Raw genomic sequence first — 18,926 nt, forward strand, 5'->3', positions numbered from 1 at the left:
AGCCAGAGGGTGCAGCAGCTCTCTCAGCACCTAGGCCTTTTGCTGCTCTGCTTCCTCCTCATACAGCCTCTGGGAATCCCTCCTTCCTTCCCACTCCTTTGTTCCCAGGTCTCTCCCCTGCCTCCCCGCGCCCCACTCCCGGGCTCCGCTTCCCTCGGCTGGAGCCTGAGCCCGGGTTCTACACTCGGTGCAGCGTCCCGGGACTGCGGCTCAGTGCACGCCCAGCGGCCGGGCTCGGGACAGCGATGGGGGCTCTGCAGCTGGCTTCGGAGTGGGATCGGCTGCTCTACTGGGGGGCCGGAGTTGTCACTCTGCTCTTCGGGCTGCTGGCAGCTTTCACGTGCCGCCTGCTCCTGGCTTATCTGGGGAAGTGGAAGGCGCTGAAGCCGATTCCGGGGGTCAGCCCCTGTTACCCCTTGCTAGGAAATACTGTGTTCTTGGAGCGCAAAGGGGAAGGTAACGGCCGCCCAGACACGTAGCGGTAGCTGCTTGCAAACCCCTCTCCCTCTTCGAGCTGCTGCCTGCAGCATCCTCTCCCTGGGGTGACCGCAATGCCCCTGGGGAATCAGCCCCAGCAACAGGGCATACAGCGGTGTAGACATTTGTAACGTGCTCGGGAAGTGGCTGGGGTTTTGGGGGCTGTATAAGTAGGAGCTGGACTCGCCCCATCACTAATCGTTGTTGGAGAATAACAGAGTAGGAGGGAGCTATTCTTTTTTTCCAAGCTGCAAACAAAAACAAAACAGTTTTATACTCAGCATCCCGCTGCATTTCTAGATCCAGGCAAAACAACCAAGCAGCATTCCCGAGACTCTATTTCAACCAACCAAAACCTCCCCCAGAAACCTCTGACAAGTCTTTATGGTTCCTGGGGTATTTCCCCCACTATTTCCAATGAGTTTATAATTTGATTATAATTTGTTTCTTGAAAACAAGCTCTTAATTGTGATGTCCTGTCTCTTTAACTATTTGAGCACTCCCCTCTCCCCATTGCAAAGCCTCCCTTTTGTGTTACTTTCTCTTCTGCAGTGGTAATAATAGTTACTGTGGTAGACAGCTGTGTTGCTTTCAGCTCCTCCTGTGTCTTGGTCCAAACGTAACATTATACTGGGACGAATTGTTTGTTACCAAATATTTCTTAACTGATGTCAAATATTTTTTAACATTCAAGAGTTCGAAAGGACATTTTGAAGTTTGCCTGTTTCAGAAGCTACTTTGCAGCCCTGTATGCTTTGAAATCCATTTCTTCTCTTTCAGTGAAATTTTAGATAGCCTTTGGTCAGCCTCTTTATGGTTAATGCATTTGAAAACAACTGCCATGGTAGATGTTTTCCCACTAGATTCTAAGGTAAAAGAGTCATGCTAAAGCACCGAATAATTTCATAATTGGAAGAGCCTGTTATGTTTATAATTTGTTTCAGAACAAACTTTCAAAGTGTAGGCAGTATTTACTCCAAACTGGAACAGTTCCACATTACAGTGTTATGAGTCCTTCATTATGCTCTTCTGGTTTTCAAGACAAATCAGACAATACTAGTTCTTTTTGTACTGTGAGATTTTTCTATATTCCTATGAGTCTAAGTAAGGTGCTGAAGTTATTGTGCCTTTCTCCACAGTGCTTGTCCCAATCTTGACTGGGACTCCTAAGTGCTACTGTAATCAAAATAATAAATAAGTGCAAAACATACTTGCTTTGTCACAGTAGCAAAACTAACACTGCAGTGAACTCATGATCAATTACATGATTACAGCAGTTCTGGTTTTGACCTGTTCAAACTGATTTTTTCCACTCCACAGATTTCTTTAAACAAATAGTACACATCTTTGAAGAATACAGGAATCTACCCCTGGTAAAACTTTGGATAGGACCATTGCCTTTTGTGATTTTATATCATCCAGATGCTGTGGAGGTGAGTGTTCCTGTCTCATGTTTAATAGATTTGTTTGTACAAGCCATACAATTCATGACAGTTATTCCTTAATTTGAAATTTTTTGTTTGTTTCATCTCCAGATTTTATAGTAAACATTAAAAATGGCTGGTCATGAAGGGCACATGCCAGTCAGCAAACTTCTTGTTACGTCTAGAGCTTAGGCTTCATGCAGGTCTCCTCCTCCTCCCTGCCTGCCCTCCCTGCCTACTTTTGTGCAGGTGCTTTATAACTCTAGGCACTCAGGGGAGCACAGGGACTGCATGCTAGATGCTCCTCCCAGTGGTATGTTGCATGAGCTAAAGGGATGACACAGTCACTCCCTGTCAGTGCAACTCAGACACAATACCTCTGGTGTTCTCCTTACAGGGGTGTGAGTGCCATCCCCTTTGCTATGGCAGGTGCAAATAATACAGTCTAGCCCTGAATGGCTTGCAGTTTTCTCAGAGATAAATGCAAAATTTCTTCTTCTGTGTCTTTTCATTGATTAAAAATACTTCTGAGATTCTCAACTAACTAAAGGAAATGTTTATTCAGGTTTTGGACTGTGAAAAACCTTGAACTCCATTTCACATTATCAACATAACAGGTTCTGACAGCAAATACTGTGTTAATGATTTATTAGTTTAAAACATCAGTGTCGTGCTATTATCTTCAAGGTACAGTTGTTTTTTTGTTAGCAAGTGATACATGGGTGAGATAATTTTATTGTATTTATTAAATAAAGTGCATACAAAGAAATCTCTCAACAGGACTTGAGGACTGATGGAAATGATGTAACTTGCATCAATTAGATTAAAACTGAAAAAAGTGTTTTAATTAAAACCATAGGCATTATTTTGTAAAGGAGGATGCATTATTTAGAGTAACCTTATGGCAACTCTGTTGTTCAGGTATCTCTTCTGCCACTGATGATTAGGACACTTGTTTATGTAATTAAAATGTATAAAATGTGCCTGCTACAATCAGCATCTAGGTGTATATGTAATTTAGTCTTTATACATCCAAGAAATTCAGGTTATCCCAGTGTCACCCCCAGGAGCCCCTTCTACTCTCTGCCATGGACTGGAGTAAATCTGCCTCTTCAGTATGCTCCCCCATTCACCTTGACCCCATGGAAATGCCTCTGGGGATATATCTGTTCTGTGGAGTTAAGAGGGGTAGTTGAATAAGCTGCTGGGGGAGCTGCTGGAAGCACAGCATTGGCTTAAATCTGCAGAATTTTCCTATAAAAATCTACAAGCCCAACTAAAAATCCAGGAGGCTGACAAAATGACTTACCTTACTGGTAATAAGAGTCTGTGTTTGACCCCTACCCTTTCCCAAGAAAACAATCCATTTGTTGCCTCTGAAAAGACTCTTCTTCACAAACTTGTGGTTATCGCTCTCAGCTCCACTTTGGAGACTGATTTGCCTTGGGTTTGGGAGGACATCGTTGCCTTGGTGTAAACTTGATTTCTGGTTGGACTGTTATGTTCACAGACCGAAGGGCTAGAAACTTAACTTTAAAAATGAAAGCTTAGATTTTGCACAAGATGGTGTCATTCACCCAAGAAAGACTCCTATTCTAGTTGAGCAAAGTTTGTAGATATATTACATAAATAGTTATATTCTGTGTCTCTTGTTTAATATTATGGTTAGGAAGATGTACTTTACCAGACACATGAGAGAGAGAGAGAGAACCTCTGTTAAATAAATAAAATATATGGAGCTATACCTGTCTCACAGAGCTGGAAGGGACCCTGAAGAGTCATTGAGTCCAGCCCCCTGCCTTCACTATCAGGACCAAGTACTGATTTTGCCCCTAAGTGGCCCCCCTCAAGGATTGATCTCACAACTCTGGGTTTAGCAGACCAATGCTCAAACCACTAAGCTATCCCTCCCCCTGAGTTGAGGTTGTCAGTCCACGCATCCAGCTTACCTTGGCGTGGGAGATATTGCAATATATTAACAAGGAATGTCATATTCATACTATTGACTATTACAATCCATTGGAACGTTTTCCTGGCCTTACAGTGCAGTACCAAAGTGATGTATTTTTATTGTGATAAATATTTCCTTGTTAATGACCTTTCCTGTACCTCCAGGGTTTGTAAAGTTGACTGAGCAATGCAAAGCAATCTCGGATTGTAAATGAGTGTTCAAGTTTATAGGACAGCAGTCATAGCTTTAAACATATTTTGCAAGTGCCCTCCTCCTAAAAAATAGAATGAGTGTACAATGTTACCAACTTCTTCTTTTCAAGAGATATTTCCCCTCTGTCTTTTCTCCTGCTCGTAGGTTGTTCTAAACAGTTCAAAGCACATAGAAAAATCTTTTCCGTACAAATTTCTGCATCCATGGCTTGGCACAGGACTTCTAACAAGGTATTGTAATATGTAAATAGTCATGTACCTTTAAAGTTATGAAAAGTTAAATTCTAAGATATAATGTATATTTACTGCCTGAAGACTAGAGTGTATTATATTTTATTTGCTAATAGGCAGAATAAAAGCACAATTATGGTCTGAATATTAGAATCTAAAGTACAGATGCCCAAAGAGCCGCGTTAGACCCATGTATCACCTGCAGGGCCATAAAATGGGGTCCTCCAGCCACCATCTGGAGTCTAGAAAGGATTAGTTCTTGAAAGGATCATGTTATGTGAGGAATGTGAATGAGACTTTAGAGCAAATGATGTAGCAAGACCTCACTCGGATGGATTGAGCTCGAGTATCCATAATTGATAGAAACAACTTTTAATTCCTCAGCAAAAGAATATCAGTCAGTTATAATCCAGCAATATCAAATATTCTCCCCACACAAATGACACATTTAGTCTTACTGATGTAGCCCTCAGCTGTCCTCAGACTCAGCTTCCTGAACTTCAAGGCGAGCCACGTGCAAGGGCACCCACTCGAGGCTCCGAACTCCTCACCCATCACCGTTTTGTGTCTCTCTCCTTCCCGATGAGGTTTTTCTAGGATGCGCAGTTCCCTGCCTCTACTGTGATATTCCCAGCAAGCCACAACTGCCTGAACAGGCCAGTGTCTGTATTTTGCTTTTTCTCCAAAGGCTATAGAGAGTTGAATTGCACACAGTTATAAGTTCCCACACAGCTCTTTCTAAGCAGGCACATTTATTTTTAAGGTGAAAGGATTACAGGGAAAACATATTCAAAAGAATAAAAGAACCTACACGCATGCTGAAAAGCTTACCAAAGATGACTCCCACCGTGCCCTACTCCAGCAGGGGCTTTGGTAGGAGTCAGTCCTTCCAATCCCACCAAAGGGTTTTTCTGTAGTGACAAGTTCATTACAGCTTTTGCTCAGAACAGGCACAGCGATGCATAGGTTCATCTTTCCTTTACACGGCTTGGTCCTTTGATCTTGGGATTCCGGGATTAGGGAATTAGCTGATGATTGTCCTGTCCTTAGGGTAAAGTTGCATAACCATAGGTGGGGTAGGGATGAGTGTGAAATTTGCTTTCACTTCCCCCTAGATATTTCCCAAGAAATCCATTTCACTGGTATTATCCACAAAATCCATTTTTGTCTGCTACTTTGTTCAATGTAGTCATTTGATCATCCAAGCCCACAACCTTCATTTAATGCAATGGACCCCAAACATATGTAAACTTAATTCAATAAGGTCTCCCAAGTATATTGCGGGAAATTGCCATATCTGTCACACTTGGGTTAAACTCAGGAGCGGTGCCAGGGTTTTTGGCTCTCTAGGCGGGGGTCCTTCCACGCTCCCGGTCATTGGCGGTAATTCTGCGGTGGGGGAGTCCTTCCGTGGCTCCTGGTCTTCAGGGCACTTTGGTGGCGGGTCCCAGAGCAAGTGAAGGACCCGCCGCAGAATTGCCGCCAAAGACCTAGAGCGCAGAAGGACCTCCCACTGCCGAATTGCCGCCAAGGGTGGCAAAATGCCACCCCCCCGAAATCCTAGCGCCCTGGGCGACCGCCTGGGTCTCCTAAATGGAAGCGCCGGCCCTGGTTAAACTAAAGTATTTCAGTCCTCAGCAGACTAAACTGTTGTGTGCTACAGGCAGAGAACAAGAAAGACTAAGGTGCTACCAATACCCAAGGCCCTTGCAATGGCAGGAAATTGATTAGGTAAGCTATGCCCAAATGATCTTTGTTGGTGATCCACACATTGTGCTGTTAAGGATGGCAAAAAATGCCCAAGTACCCTTCCCATCTGACTTGGTGATTCTTTCCTGACCCCAGATCTGGGATCAGTTTGACCCTGAGCTCGGGCGCAAGACACACCAGCCATTGTCTGAGAGAGGATTTTCTGTACCACTCAGAGCAGTGGTCCACCCTGTCTGGTGTGCTGTCTCCAGTAGTGGCCAATCCTTAATGTTTCAGAGGAAGGTGAACCCCAGATGTGAAAGTAAGCTGATATGGTCCAGTACTGTATACACAGCTGACCATACTGGCAGGGGGCAGCTTCCCCACCTGGCAATTTAAAAGGGCCCTGGGCTCCAGGCAGCAGCCAGAGCCCCCAGCCCTTTAAATCGCTGCCAGAGCCCCGCTGCTGGAGCCCTGGGGTAGTGGCTGTGAGGCCCAGGGATCAGGCGGTTATTTAAGATGGCCAGGGGCTCTGCTGCCATAGTGACGGCCGGGAGCCTTGGGCCCTTTAAATCATTACTGGAGCCCAAGGGCCCTTTAGATCATGATTTTAAGGGGCTCAGGGATCTAAAGGCCCTGCCCCTTCTAGCTGAGGCCCCTCTTCCTGCTCAGGATCCGGTCCCTGCATATCAGTAAGTCCCTTAAGTTACTTTCACCCCTGGTGAACCTGTACCATCCCCCACAAGAAATCTGGCCAGTTGTGCATTCGGGAAAAAATTCCTCCCTGATGCTTACAGGTGACTGGTGAAACCCTGAAGAATGAGTTTTGATTATAATCATTGTCTTAACACAGAGCTGCAAGTGTATATGAGCATGCTGAGGGCAATGCAGACACACTTGTTCTCCCCATGGTCCATGAAGAAAAAGGACAAAGGGTGGGATTCATAAATTCACAGATTCTGAGCTCTTAGAACTTAAGTGTGGCTGCTGGGGTGTAATGAAAAGCAAGCTTGCAGACAGAATCTGACTCAGTCAGCTTGGATTTATGTTCTATATCAAATACATAAACACACCACCTTTATCAATTATACGCACTTATCACCTCTGCTGAAGGGATAGTCTCCTATTATTATGAATTATGATTATTAGGGTAATGCCAAGGGACCAACCAATATCAGGGCCCGTTTACACATAGGCACCATACACATTCACAGCAGTAGCTCCTCCGTTCCCCGAAGAAGAGCTTACGGTATAAGTAGACAAGACAGACACAGGGTGAGGGAAAGGGATGTGACCCACAAGCAAAGTGAATAATGTGGAAGCACAAATGTCATACTAGTGCTATGATTTTTTCTGAAGGGGGCTAGGAGGAGATTCACACAACAGAAAAGGCAGGAAAGGAGAGTGATGAGAGGGATAGAGCAGATGAGAAGAGGGAATGGAGAAAGGTATATGGGGCAGGTGAGATGTGGAGGAAAGCTGAGGTATAGAGACATGGGCTGTTTGCTCCAGTCCCTTTCCCCAGTCAGCACAAGGGAAAGAAAGTCCAGTCAAAGCTGTGGAAAATATTATCAGTGTACATGGGTGCCTGCTTCAGTTGCTTCTGCTGCTGCTCTGCTGGCTTCGGTCTCTGGCCGGATCCTCTCTGCTGTTTTTATCCCCAGAGGACATGTGCCTGGGGAGGGAAGGAACCTAATGTCCACTGTGGATGTCTCCCCTGTACAGTTCTGGGGATGCCATTCATGAGGGAGGGCTGGCCCCGGGTAGGCCCCACTTTACTCCTCCCCCAGTGCAATAGTACCTACTTATGCTATTCTGGATGCACAAGTCTAATATAGGTATCTGCCATTTCTGATCTTTTGTAACTATTTTGGTGATTATTTCCCCATAATTTTTTGCTGTTTAGAAACTCAGAATGAACTAACACTGTGGCTGGATCTCAGCAATGCTGCATTCCTGACTTTCACCCTATAGACAAAGGAGGTTCAGTTCAAGAAAATGATCAGTTTGGGGACATTTAATAAATAGGAGATTTCAGGGGGAGGGGCAGTTGTGAGCTCCCCTGCTCAAAAGAGGAAGATACTGTGTTCCTTGCTGAAACCATCTGCGACACAGGCTAGGCCTCTTCTTAAGATTGCAGCAGGGATTCAGCATAAGGAGCAGACAGGCTAGAGTAGTTAAAGAGAGAAGGCCCACTGGCTCCTTTGGCCAGGCTGTGTTGTGATGGTGCAAGATCAAGCACGTCCATACCTCAGAGACCAGCAGTAGTTGGGAGAGGGGACTGGAGAAGCATCAGTGACACTCACTAGACACCCAGCAGAGGGGAAGGTGGAGTAGACTTGGCCCACCCCAGAATGAGCCAGATGGCTTTGGAGGCTGGGATCAAGCACCCCGAAAGAGCTTTATGGGAGGAGGGAAACTAGTTGGTCTCACTGCAATAGAAACAGCTATTTGCAGGGGACAGGGACCACAGAAATATATACTTGGCCAGTCTCCGTTCCATCACCTTAACAGCTCTGTGGGAGATGAATCCTCTTCTCTGAGAAACGTTTGGTAGATGATACTGATGTAATAAATTGCACATTAAGCAGTAACTATCCCTAACCCTCACTTTTCTACATAGTGTAAAAATGAGGGCAGTCACCATCGGTGAAGATGGGCTTAGCTGGAGCTGGGTTGCTAAGTATTTAACAAAGGGCTTTTTATTTACCCTTCTTCTCATCCGCTTACACCTCAAGTGCCTTCTCAATATCAACCCTTGCCTGAGGATAATTTTTTGTTCACAGTATTTGTCTGGCAGCAGCTACAGTTAGCACCAAGCTGTGAGAAGGATTGTATGATTAGAAGATTTTTGTAGCAAAATGTACTTCCACTTTGCCCCTTATGGTGAGCAGTGCTGGCTGCAACTACCAACATTAATTTATATATGAAAAATGTTACAAGTCATTAGAGCCACTCTTTACTGTTATCAGTGAGGATGGACTGACAAAGACTACATGGTCTACTGGCAACATTTGAAAAGATTAGCTCTAAGAATCTCTCTACAGGTTTTAACTAGTGAAAGTAATTGTATATTCACTGATCACTTCCTCAAAGAATTAACTGTTTCTTTTTTGGTGAGGTTATGTATACTTAATTTCCAACTCTTTATTTTGTAGCACTGGAGATAAGTGGCGTTCCAGAAGGAAAATGATAACTCCCACGTTCCACTTCACAATCTTAGCTGATTTTCTAGAAGTTATGAACGAACAAGCCAATATTTTAGTTGATAAACTTGAAAAGCATGTTGACAAAGAGCCCTTTGATTGCTTTCTAGACATCGCGCTCTGTGCCCTGGATATAATCTGTGGTAAGTCCTGGTGATGATTCAACAGTTGCTATAGAAGTGCTGTAAATGAGGAGGAGACTACTGCTGTCCATAATGCTACAGTTTCAGAGATAACTGTTGAGATAATTGACAAAAAAGCCCTGCTGGTCTTTCACCACTACTTTTGTATTATCAGCACAGAACACATCTTTTCTGTTTTATTTATGGTTGTGTCTATATGAACAATCAAACATTGTGTTATGGGCTGTAACAGGGATATGGAATCTAACTTGAGGGAGAGATAAAGGAACAGGAATATTAGGACTAGACTCAGAAAGAGAGTACACATTCTAAAAAAAGAGAAACACCATGAGATGAGGATGTAAATGGCTGCAATGCTTTCATGCAACACCTGGCTGTATGTCCTCAATGTACTTCTGGCTTTCCACCCAGCTAATGTATTCTTAATACATTTCTCTTTTCTCTTTATAGAAACTGCGATGGGCAAGAATGTTGGTGCGCAGAACAACAGGGATTCTAAATATGTCTGTGCTGTTTATAAGTAAGTGTAAATCTTTCAAGTCTGTCTTATAGTTTTGTTGGTATAGGATTGAGAATGCCAGTGTCAGCTATATCACCTCAAATCTTTCTAAAGCAAAATCAGGTAGGACAACAAGGCCTGCAGAAGAACAACAATTCACCCACGCACAAGACCCGCTGTGCAAGTTAGGTCTTTCATTGCCCATGTGTGGGGATGGGGGAGGGTATATGGAGGTAGAGTGACAGGATGATGATAGAACCTATGCAAGCTGTACGTGCACAGAAGAGACCTCCATAATGGCTCCACAAGGCCAGCTGCTGTAATGTGTGAACATGTTGCAGTTGCTATTCGGCCTTTTCATAGCTAATATTGGCTGGACTAGTCACCACAGCTCCTTTGAGCCTTCTTTGGGGTAGACGCAGAGGAGGGGGGACACTGAATCTACATAGCACATTGAGCCCAATTTGATTGCACCTTATATAAACATTTACACAGTGCAAAGTGAGTGTGAAATAATGTCAGGTTAGAATGGTAATGTTTTTCACTCATCGTGCGTTAGTGTAAAAGACTACAGGAGGTGTAACACAGCAGTGAAGTGAGAATAAATTAGAGCCACACCGTAGCACTGTAAAGTGACCTTACATTGGGTGTACGTGTAATTTATTCTAATTCCAAGGCCCCTTTTTATTGCCACAGCAGTATAAAAGCGCCTTAGTGACCATAAGAATCAGACCATACGGGTCTGCATCAGATTATATTAGGCCAAGCATTGCATTGGTAAGACAATGATTTGTTTTGTGACTGATCCTATTGCAAACGCAGATTAATGTTGTGGACTTCAGTAGAGTTATTCCAGATTTACATTAGTGTGACCAAGAGAAAAAGTTGGACTTTTTTTTCCTCAGGGCAAACTTGTTGGATTAATACTGATTTGTATGGGAAAATAGATTCCACTGGACAGAATTATTTATATAAATAAAAATGTGAAAAGTATTATAGCTGGTACTGAGCATTATAATTAATTAAAAGTGGATTGAGGGCATCCCTAAAGATTAGACAAAATGGTTTGTGTCAGCTACATCAAGTGGTACTTGCATCATCCTGTCCAGGACCAGGAAATTTAGACTCTATTTGTCTCTTGTGGACATTTGTGAATATGTTTTTAGAAATAAATATTATAATGCTATTTTTGTTACTCTAGGATGAGTGACCTCATTCATCATAGACAGAAGTCTCCTTGGCTTTGGTCTAACTTGATGTACCCTATATTCCAAGAAGGAAGGGAGCATAACAGAAGCCTCAAGATCCTTCACAGTTTTACTGACAACGTAACCAGTTATTCTTTTTCTATTGTGTTCCCATCAATGAAGAGAAATAACGTAGTAAATATAGAGATTCCAGATTGTGAATGTGGTGACAGAGAATCAGCCATTGGGAACAACGCCTTATCTGTAGTACAGATATAATAGGAGAACTGAATGTTTATGATATTCAGTCCCTAAAGAAATCCTCTGAAGAGGCGAGATAATGTGACTTAGAACTTGTTGCTTGAGTGTTGGTTTTAGCCAATGGGTCACCCTCACATAGTAATAGTATAACTTAGTTGTAACTGGTGGTAAAAATAAAAAAATCACATAGAATCATCCTAATTCCTTTAACATGCAGTTTTCTAAACATTTTACAATAATCAGATCACTACACCCTAAGGCCTGTAACAGCTAAAATATTTTAAAATAGCATTCTGCTTTGTTCTGGTGCTTTGTCCAGTACTTAAATATTTCAGTTCAGATCTGAATTTTGAGAAAATGATAGAAATTTGGACTGCATGGAAAACTTAAATATAAAAACCCCAATGAATACACTTCAGCAAGGAAAAAATACATGGAGATGACCCATTTTTTAATAAAAGTCCACTAGTTTCTCTTAATTTTAAATCCATAGAAGTAACATCTGATTTTAATTCATTTGCTCCAGCTACCATGGTGTGCTTAACCTGGGTTACCAGTCAAATCCTGTCTTTCTTTTTATAACAGCTTGATGCTGATATGCATTTTGTGTGATGCACTGTCACAGTACAGTATTATAAAATTGCTTACTACAGACATGGTGTTGAAGACTCAGAAATGAAGGACAATCAAAGCAAAGAGCCAGCCTGGACTTAAAAACTCAGATTCCACATGATTCACAACCCTGACCTGTGCAAAGTCAGTGTACAATAAGAAAACAAATACTAAGAGAAATACTAAGGGGGTGGGTGTAGATGTCGCTTAATATCACCAAACAGTGCGTAGTATGGAGTCAGCGGTAGAGTCAGTCTTTAAATATCTGAGATAAAAGTTATTTTAAAGTACATATATTTTAAAGCAGCGACCAAACACTTAGATTGTGGAATCGAAACTGTGGAAAAAATAATGTATTGATTTATATCTAAGGTTATTGCAGAAAAAGCCCATGAAATAGAGAAGCACACACAACAGAAAGATGACTTTGATGACAACTGCGAACAAAGTGGGCCCAAAAGGAGAAGGGCTTTTCTTGATATGCTTCTCAGTACAACTGATGATGAAGGGAACAAACTGAGCTACATGGATATTCGAGAGGAAGTGGATACTTTCATGTTTGAGGTACTCCAACTAAACTGAATGGTCCCAATCTCTTCCCACAGTGAATCTTTGTATATATCTAATCGCTTTTGTCAGCTGTCTTTGGACCCTTTCCATTACATTTATATCGTTTGTGACACAGGATGAGTGGAAATGATCACACTGCATCTGGTTCCCTGCTGTACTGCCCCAGTTTTCTGCTGGTGTAAATCTGTACTCCTGGAGGCAATGGAATTAATTGTATTGTGGTTGCTATTACTGTATGTCATAATTAGAGTACGTTTGATTAAAATTAAACTAATTGTACTAAAATCAGTTGCTAATGAACATTCTCTTGTTTTTTTTAGCATGTAGTACCTGAATGGCTGAGTTTTACGTTTGTAATATATAATCTTAGCAAAATTAAATTGCTTTGCCCTCTTCTGGTAATTGATGGTAATACTGTATATTTTATCATTGGATAGGAAAGATAGTGAGTAACTAAAAAGTCAGGTATACTTACATTTCATTGTAAAGTGGTGAAGAAGGGTAAATGCCCTTGCAAGAGTTGACTAAGGAAAAAATAGTGACTTTAAGATTGCTATATAGTGTTTAAATTATTGTGACTGTCAAGAGAGGTTTAGTGGGTCAACAAGTTTATGTCTACAAGGAAGCAACAGCAAACCTCTTCCTCATAGAGACTGAACACGGAGGAAGACCCTTCACCCAGTCAACATAGAAAAGCTAAGCAATAGAAAAGGGCTGGCAAATGGACTTCTGCTTATTAATTATTATTAGCTTCAGTTTTTTTTCTTATCTTGGTCTCCATCCATCCTATTACATAACTGGTTATTTCATGTTCAGTCTTGGGTACCAAATTATTACATGATTCATATAGTCTTATCTTTTCTTCTGTATCTGTACAGTTAGGCCACACCACAATAATATCCCTTAGTCTTTGTATATATTTATCTTCATATGCATGAGGACAATGCAGATCTGAACATCTGAGTAAATCTATATCTGTAGGGGCATGATACAACAGCTGCTGCTATGAACTGGGCCATCTACTTACTTGGATGCCATCCTGAAGCCCAGAAGAAAGTTCACAGAGAACTGGATGAAGTGTTTGGTAAGTTTCTACTCTTTCCTTGCATGTGGGTGTGAGTTTGCATGATACAGGATATGGTTTACATATTCATTTCTGTGTAGAGGTTTAAAAAGGCAAATAAACCACAGAACTGCCACTGCATGAGCTGTAACTCTTCTGTGGAGAACTCGATGTCACTAAGAGTTGGTTGGATGCTAAGGGAGCGGTGTCAGATTTCAGTACTCAGATTGTAAGCTTTTTGGGGCAAGAACCATCTCTTCTATATTTGTACAGTGCCTAGCACAATGGGGTCCTAGTCCATGACTGGGGCTCTTCAATGCTATCTCAGTACAAACAATACATAATAATAGTTTAAGGGCATCACAAGAATGAAAATTGAGATAAATGATTCAAACCCATAAGTACAGTGCAAGACAAACCCAAGAAAGAAACCAACAGGACTCCACTGGCCATCACATACAGCCCCCAGCTAAAACCCCTCCAACGCATCATCAAGGATCTACAACCCATCCTGGACAATGGTCCCACACTTTCACAGGCCTTGGGTGGCAGGCCAGTCCTTGCCCACAGACAACTTGCCAACCTGAAACATATTCTCACCAGTAACTGCACACCGCACCATAATAACTCTAGCTCAGGAACCAATCCATGCAACAAACCTCGATGCCAACTCTGCCCACATATCTACACCAGTGACACCATCACAGGACCTAACCAGATCAGCCCCATACCATAACTGGTTCATTCACCTGCACATCCACCAATATAATATACGCCATCATATGCCAGCAATGCCCCTCTGCTATGTACATCGGCCAAACTGGACAGTCTCTACGGAAAAGGATAAATGGACACAAATCAGACATTAGGAATGGCAATATACAAAAACCTGTAGGAGAGCACTTCAACCTCCCTGGCCACACTATAGTAGACCTTAAGGTGGCCATCCTGCAGCAAAAAAACTTCAGGACCAGACTTCAAAGAGAAACTGCTGAGCTTCAGTTCATCTGCAAATTTGACACCATCAGCTCAGGATTGAACAAAGACTGTGAATGGCTTGCCAACTACAGAACCAGTTTCTCCTCTCTTGGTTTTCACACCTCAACTGCTAGAACAGGGCCTCATCCTCCCTGATTGAACTGACCTTGTTATCTCTAGCTTGCTTGCTAGCATATATATACCTGCCCCTGGATATTTCCACCACATGCATCTGTAGAAGTGGGTATTCACCCACGAAAGCTCATGCTCCAAAACATCTGTTAGTCTATAAGGTGCCATAGGATTCTTTGCTGCATTTACAGATCCAGACTAACACGGCTACCCCTCTGATATAAGTACAGTGGGGCAGCTGTAGTGTGGTCATTGTTTAAGATAGCTGTGAGCCTCTTAAAATAGCTTGTGTGTTTAATCTGATTAGGACAGATGTTTCTCACACCCTTGTGGTGATTCTGATCAGGGAACTCTGAGCGGCCTGTCACAATGGATGACCTGAAGAAGCTCCGATATCTTGAGTGTGTTCTTAAAGAAGCCCTTCGTCTCTTCCCTTCCGTTCCATTCTTTGCCCGCACCACAAGTGATGATTGCCATATTAGTAAGTAGTTCTCAGCCTTTTGTGTGTATTCATCATTTTAGGTATGATAAATATCTGCTCCGTCAAGGTGGTGCCCATGTCAAGAATTGGTTTTGAGCTTTGTCTCCATTTAGAGAAAGCCACTTACTTCACTGGCATGTTGATACTGTTTTTGCAGGAGGATTTAAGATACCAAAAGCAACAGAGGTAGTTGTGGTTCCTTATGTACTGCACAGAGAACCGGAGATTTTCCCAGACCCAGAAGAATTTAGGCCTGAGCGATTCTTCCCTGAGAATTCTAAGAGAAGGCACCCATATGCATATGTGCCCTTCTCTGCTGGACCCAGAAACTGTATTGGTACGTGGTAAAGTGTAATAGGTCCCATATATGTTTATTTTCTTACCACTTAGATGAAGATGCCTTTGCTGTAGTACACACAACAGAGCCTATGAATTTGAATGGAGATTTCAGGTCTCTGTGGCTGATAACTGCAGCAGAGCAATTTTTACCGGTATCTCACATTATCATTGTCACTACATTTTCTTTCTTCCCGTGGGGTTCTTCAGAGTCCACATTACGCCCACTTTATTGTTTTCCTCCTTACTGGGATGTGCTCCATATGTAGCACTGTATCATGCTAACTTCAGTTCTGCTCAAGAGGCCTGGACACATCCTCAAGACTCCAGAACCCATCAAAGACACGCTGACAACTCACTAGGGAACAACATGAGCCACTGTCTTTCTCTCCTTTACCTTGGGATATGTTTGCTGGCTATACAATGATCTCTACCAACAGGCTGGAGGGGAAAATTTAAGAACCCTCCTCTGTCTTCTGTGCTTATTGCTGTGGTGTTCACTGAATTCCTAAACTTGTAAGCTGTTCGGGTAGAGATTGTGTCTACAATTGTTTGTCTGAAGCATCTAACAGAGCTATGGGGATTTAAAAAATACACAATACTCCAAAAGTTGTTTATATTATATAGTTGGTGTGACATCAGAAAAGCTGTTCCTCTATTGAGCCTTCATCTAGAAGCACTATTCTACCTCAGATGGGTCAAAATACTGAAAGGAAGGTAAATTTCCATTGGTCTGATCTCATTTCATTTTCAGGATTTCATTCCATTTTGTATTCGTCAGTCGCAATGACAGAAGCATCACAATTGACAATGCTCTCAGCAACAGGTGTTGAGATTCTTCTGTCAGCAGTGTGAAGTTATAGTAGACATTCTCAGGAGTCCAAATATCTAGTGAATCTAAAATTAACCCACTCCCTCAAAGATTACTCTTTTGTTCTTGATCAGATCTTCGTGTGTTGAAAGATGATCTAATTTATTATACCCAGGCTAATTAATTATTGTTTCTAGAGCACCCAAAGAAGTTTGCATGGTTTGCAGACATAAAAATTCCTGCATAGATAGTTGGTAGTCTGAATAGACAATGTACAGAGAAGGGGTTGAGGGAAGGGTGAGATACAGCACAAGACAACTTTTTTAAATCCACACCTCTTTTGAGTTAAATCTTTGGCTACGGGCTTGTCTGCACTTGAAACACTGTCGACCTAGCACTGTCTATCCCGGGGGTTAGGTTGGTATAGCTGCATCTCTCAGGGGAGTGGATTTTTCATGCCCCTGAGAGATGAAGCTATACTGGTGTAAATTTCTAGTGTAATTAGGGCGAATTGTTTGGTCCGTGACCCTTATCAATTTGCTTAGTTCTTTTTTTTATTTCTATTTTTTGCCTCTCCTCTTTTCTTGTAATCCTTTGATCATCTGCTTAATTCCTCCCCCTCCCTTCCACACCAGCACACTCCACTTTTAGGATAAAAAATAGACATAATTCTGTCCTTCCTCTTGTGTGTGCACATCCATTCAACCTTGAATTTGGCCCATATTGGTTTATAATCTGTGACACCAGATGCACACTTATTCCCATGCTGGATTTTGTGGGAAATCTTTGACGTGTAATTACGAGTACTAAACTACTACTGTTTTTGTTCCAATTTAACCTGAAGGCCAGCGCTTTGCACAGATGGAAGAAAAAGCTGTTCTAGCCATCATCCTACGACACTTTTGGGTGGAAACAAGTCAAGAACGAGAAGGGCTTGGCCTTGTGGGAGAACTAATACTTCGCCCAAATAAGGGTATCTGGATCCAACTGAAGAGAAGAGAGTGTGTGTCAGAAGAAGAAATCTCACAAGGATTTTAGATCCTAAAACATGTGCTCAGCAGTATAATGTAGTGTACTCTGATCACAAAATCTTTTTACAGAATTGTAAATATATCAAAATATTTCAGAATCTCTAGGTCTTTTGTACTGTAAAAATTTAACTCAGGATATGATCTTTCCCTCCCATTCAGATGGCAGGATGTCTCAGAAAGTAGCTTTGACAGTTGATACATCTTGTATCCTTACTATCCATTGTCTTGGCACATTCCATCGTCTTCTCTGAGATGATCATTCATGTCGCTCCATGAAATGGTCAATTGGCTGACTTTTCAAGGACAAGTTAATAAGGTTTAGGACATGCCCAGTTTCCACTCTCCAAGAGTAGGGTTATGCAGGTTGCCTTCTAACCATAGTCTATAACAGCACTTTGTGTTGGCAGTTAAGAGTCTCCATTAGAATATTTTTGGTGGATGAGTTCCCTTATGTGAGGGAAATTAGACAATTGTAGTTCTTGCCTGGAACTGTGGCAGGTTAAATGTAGATGGCTTTAAGTGAATTTGGAGCTATGTGCAAACAATGAACGAGATCCTTGGCTGGTATGAATCAGCTTATCTCTGGGGACTTAAATAATAATTGACCTCAATGGAGCTGGGTGAGTTTACACCAGCTGAGGATCTAGACCAGTATATTTTTAGTTATTATGTTTGGGAGTTTCTGGTGAATTCATTCAGTAATTTGTCATGTGATAAATAAACTCCACTCTCACTTATAGCACTGCAGCCCTTCTAGCTTCAGTAGGGTTGCACTACAATGAGAGGAGAATTTGAAATATTTTCCAACATGTATGTGTTCTTCACAGTTATCTTTGAATGTTATTGTATCCTTGAATGTTGGATTAATTTGTCATGTAATTTATAGTATGATATGCTCAGCTAGCAGTTGATTCTCATTGAGATTTATATAAATCTCTGCATTTTAAAGGATTGTAACCATTTATAAAGGAACTAAGTATCAAATTATTAGAAGGGGTTTTTCTTGTTGTTCAGTTACTGTTTCTGGCACTTTGTTCACACAACAATCCTCACCACATGAGCTTCTTTCCTTAGGATACAATAAAAACGTAGGTAGTGTCGAGCGTAACCACCCTCCCTTAACAGAACAGGTACTAGAGGACAAGGTGGGGATTCTGTATCTGCCTAGTCTGTGCAGAAAAATGAGAAGTTTGGTTGCCAGCACAAATAACTAACAATTTAGCACGCAGAGCCAACATCTGTTGTGATACCCAGGTCCTGTGGAAAAACAAGTATGTTGATCATGTAATTAAATACTGTATCATACTTAGAGCTGCATGAATAATGGATTTGTAAGTTTGGCAATTCAAAAAAATGACAAAAACCTTTTTTGTTTGGATGAACCATTAATGAAATTATTCAGAGTATTGAACGATCAACAAATTTTAAATTGGGTCTGTCATAAACAGATAAGTAAGAGTTAATAGAACAAAAATGCTTCATATCTCTTTGCCTGGAAAGGGTTAACAAGAACAGTGAGCCTGCCTGTCACCTGACCAGAGGACCAATCAGAGGACAGGATACTTTCAAATGTTGAGGGAGGGAAGTTTTTGTGTGTGCAGTTAGTGTTTGGTTGTTGTTCACTCTGGGGGC

General features: G+C 41.9%; 2 protein-coding genes across 2 annotated transcripts in view; both read left to right on the top strand.

Annotated features, from left to right (window-relative positions):
- Positions 1 to 18,278, top strand: part of LOC127048205 (cytochrome P450 4V2-like) — an 86,114-nt gene extending 67,836 nt beyond the window's left edge. The window contains exon 12 of the transcript XR_007773571.1: positions 17,611 to 18,278. The gene's annotated coding sequence lies outside the window, so the exon portion shown is untranslated. The remainder of the gene's footprint in view (positions 1 to 17,610) is intronic.
- Positions 231 to 18,278, top strand: LOC127048204 (cytochrome P450 4V2-like). Its single transcript, XM_050947761.1, has 11 exons — positions 231 to 456; positions 1,798 to 1,910; positions 4,210 to 4,295; positions 9,143 to 9,333; positions 9,784 to 9,853; positions 11,034 to 11,160; positions 12,265 to 12,456; positions 13,444 to 13,546; positions 14,982 to 15,116; positions 15,274 to 15,453; positions 17,108 to 18,278. The coding sequence occupies exons 1-11, from the start codon at positions 246 to 248 to the stop codon at positions 17,299 to 17,301; spliced, it is 1,602 nt and encodes a 533-aa protein (XP_050803718.1). The 5' UTR covers positions 231 to 245; the 3' UTR covers positions 17,302 to 18,278.
- Positions 18,279 to 18,926: the final 648 nt, after the last annotated feature.

This window comes from Gopherus flavomarginatus, chromosome 3 (assembly GCF_025201925.1).
Source record: "Gopherus flavomarginatus isolate rGopFla2 chromosome 3, rGopFla2.mat.asm, whole genome shotgun sequence".
In the NCBI taxonomy this organism is placed as follows: Eukaryota; Metazoa; Chordata; order Testudines; family Testudinidae; genus Gopherus; species Gopherus flavomarginatus.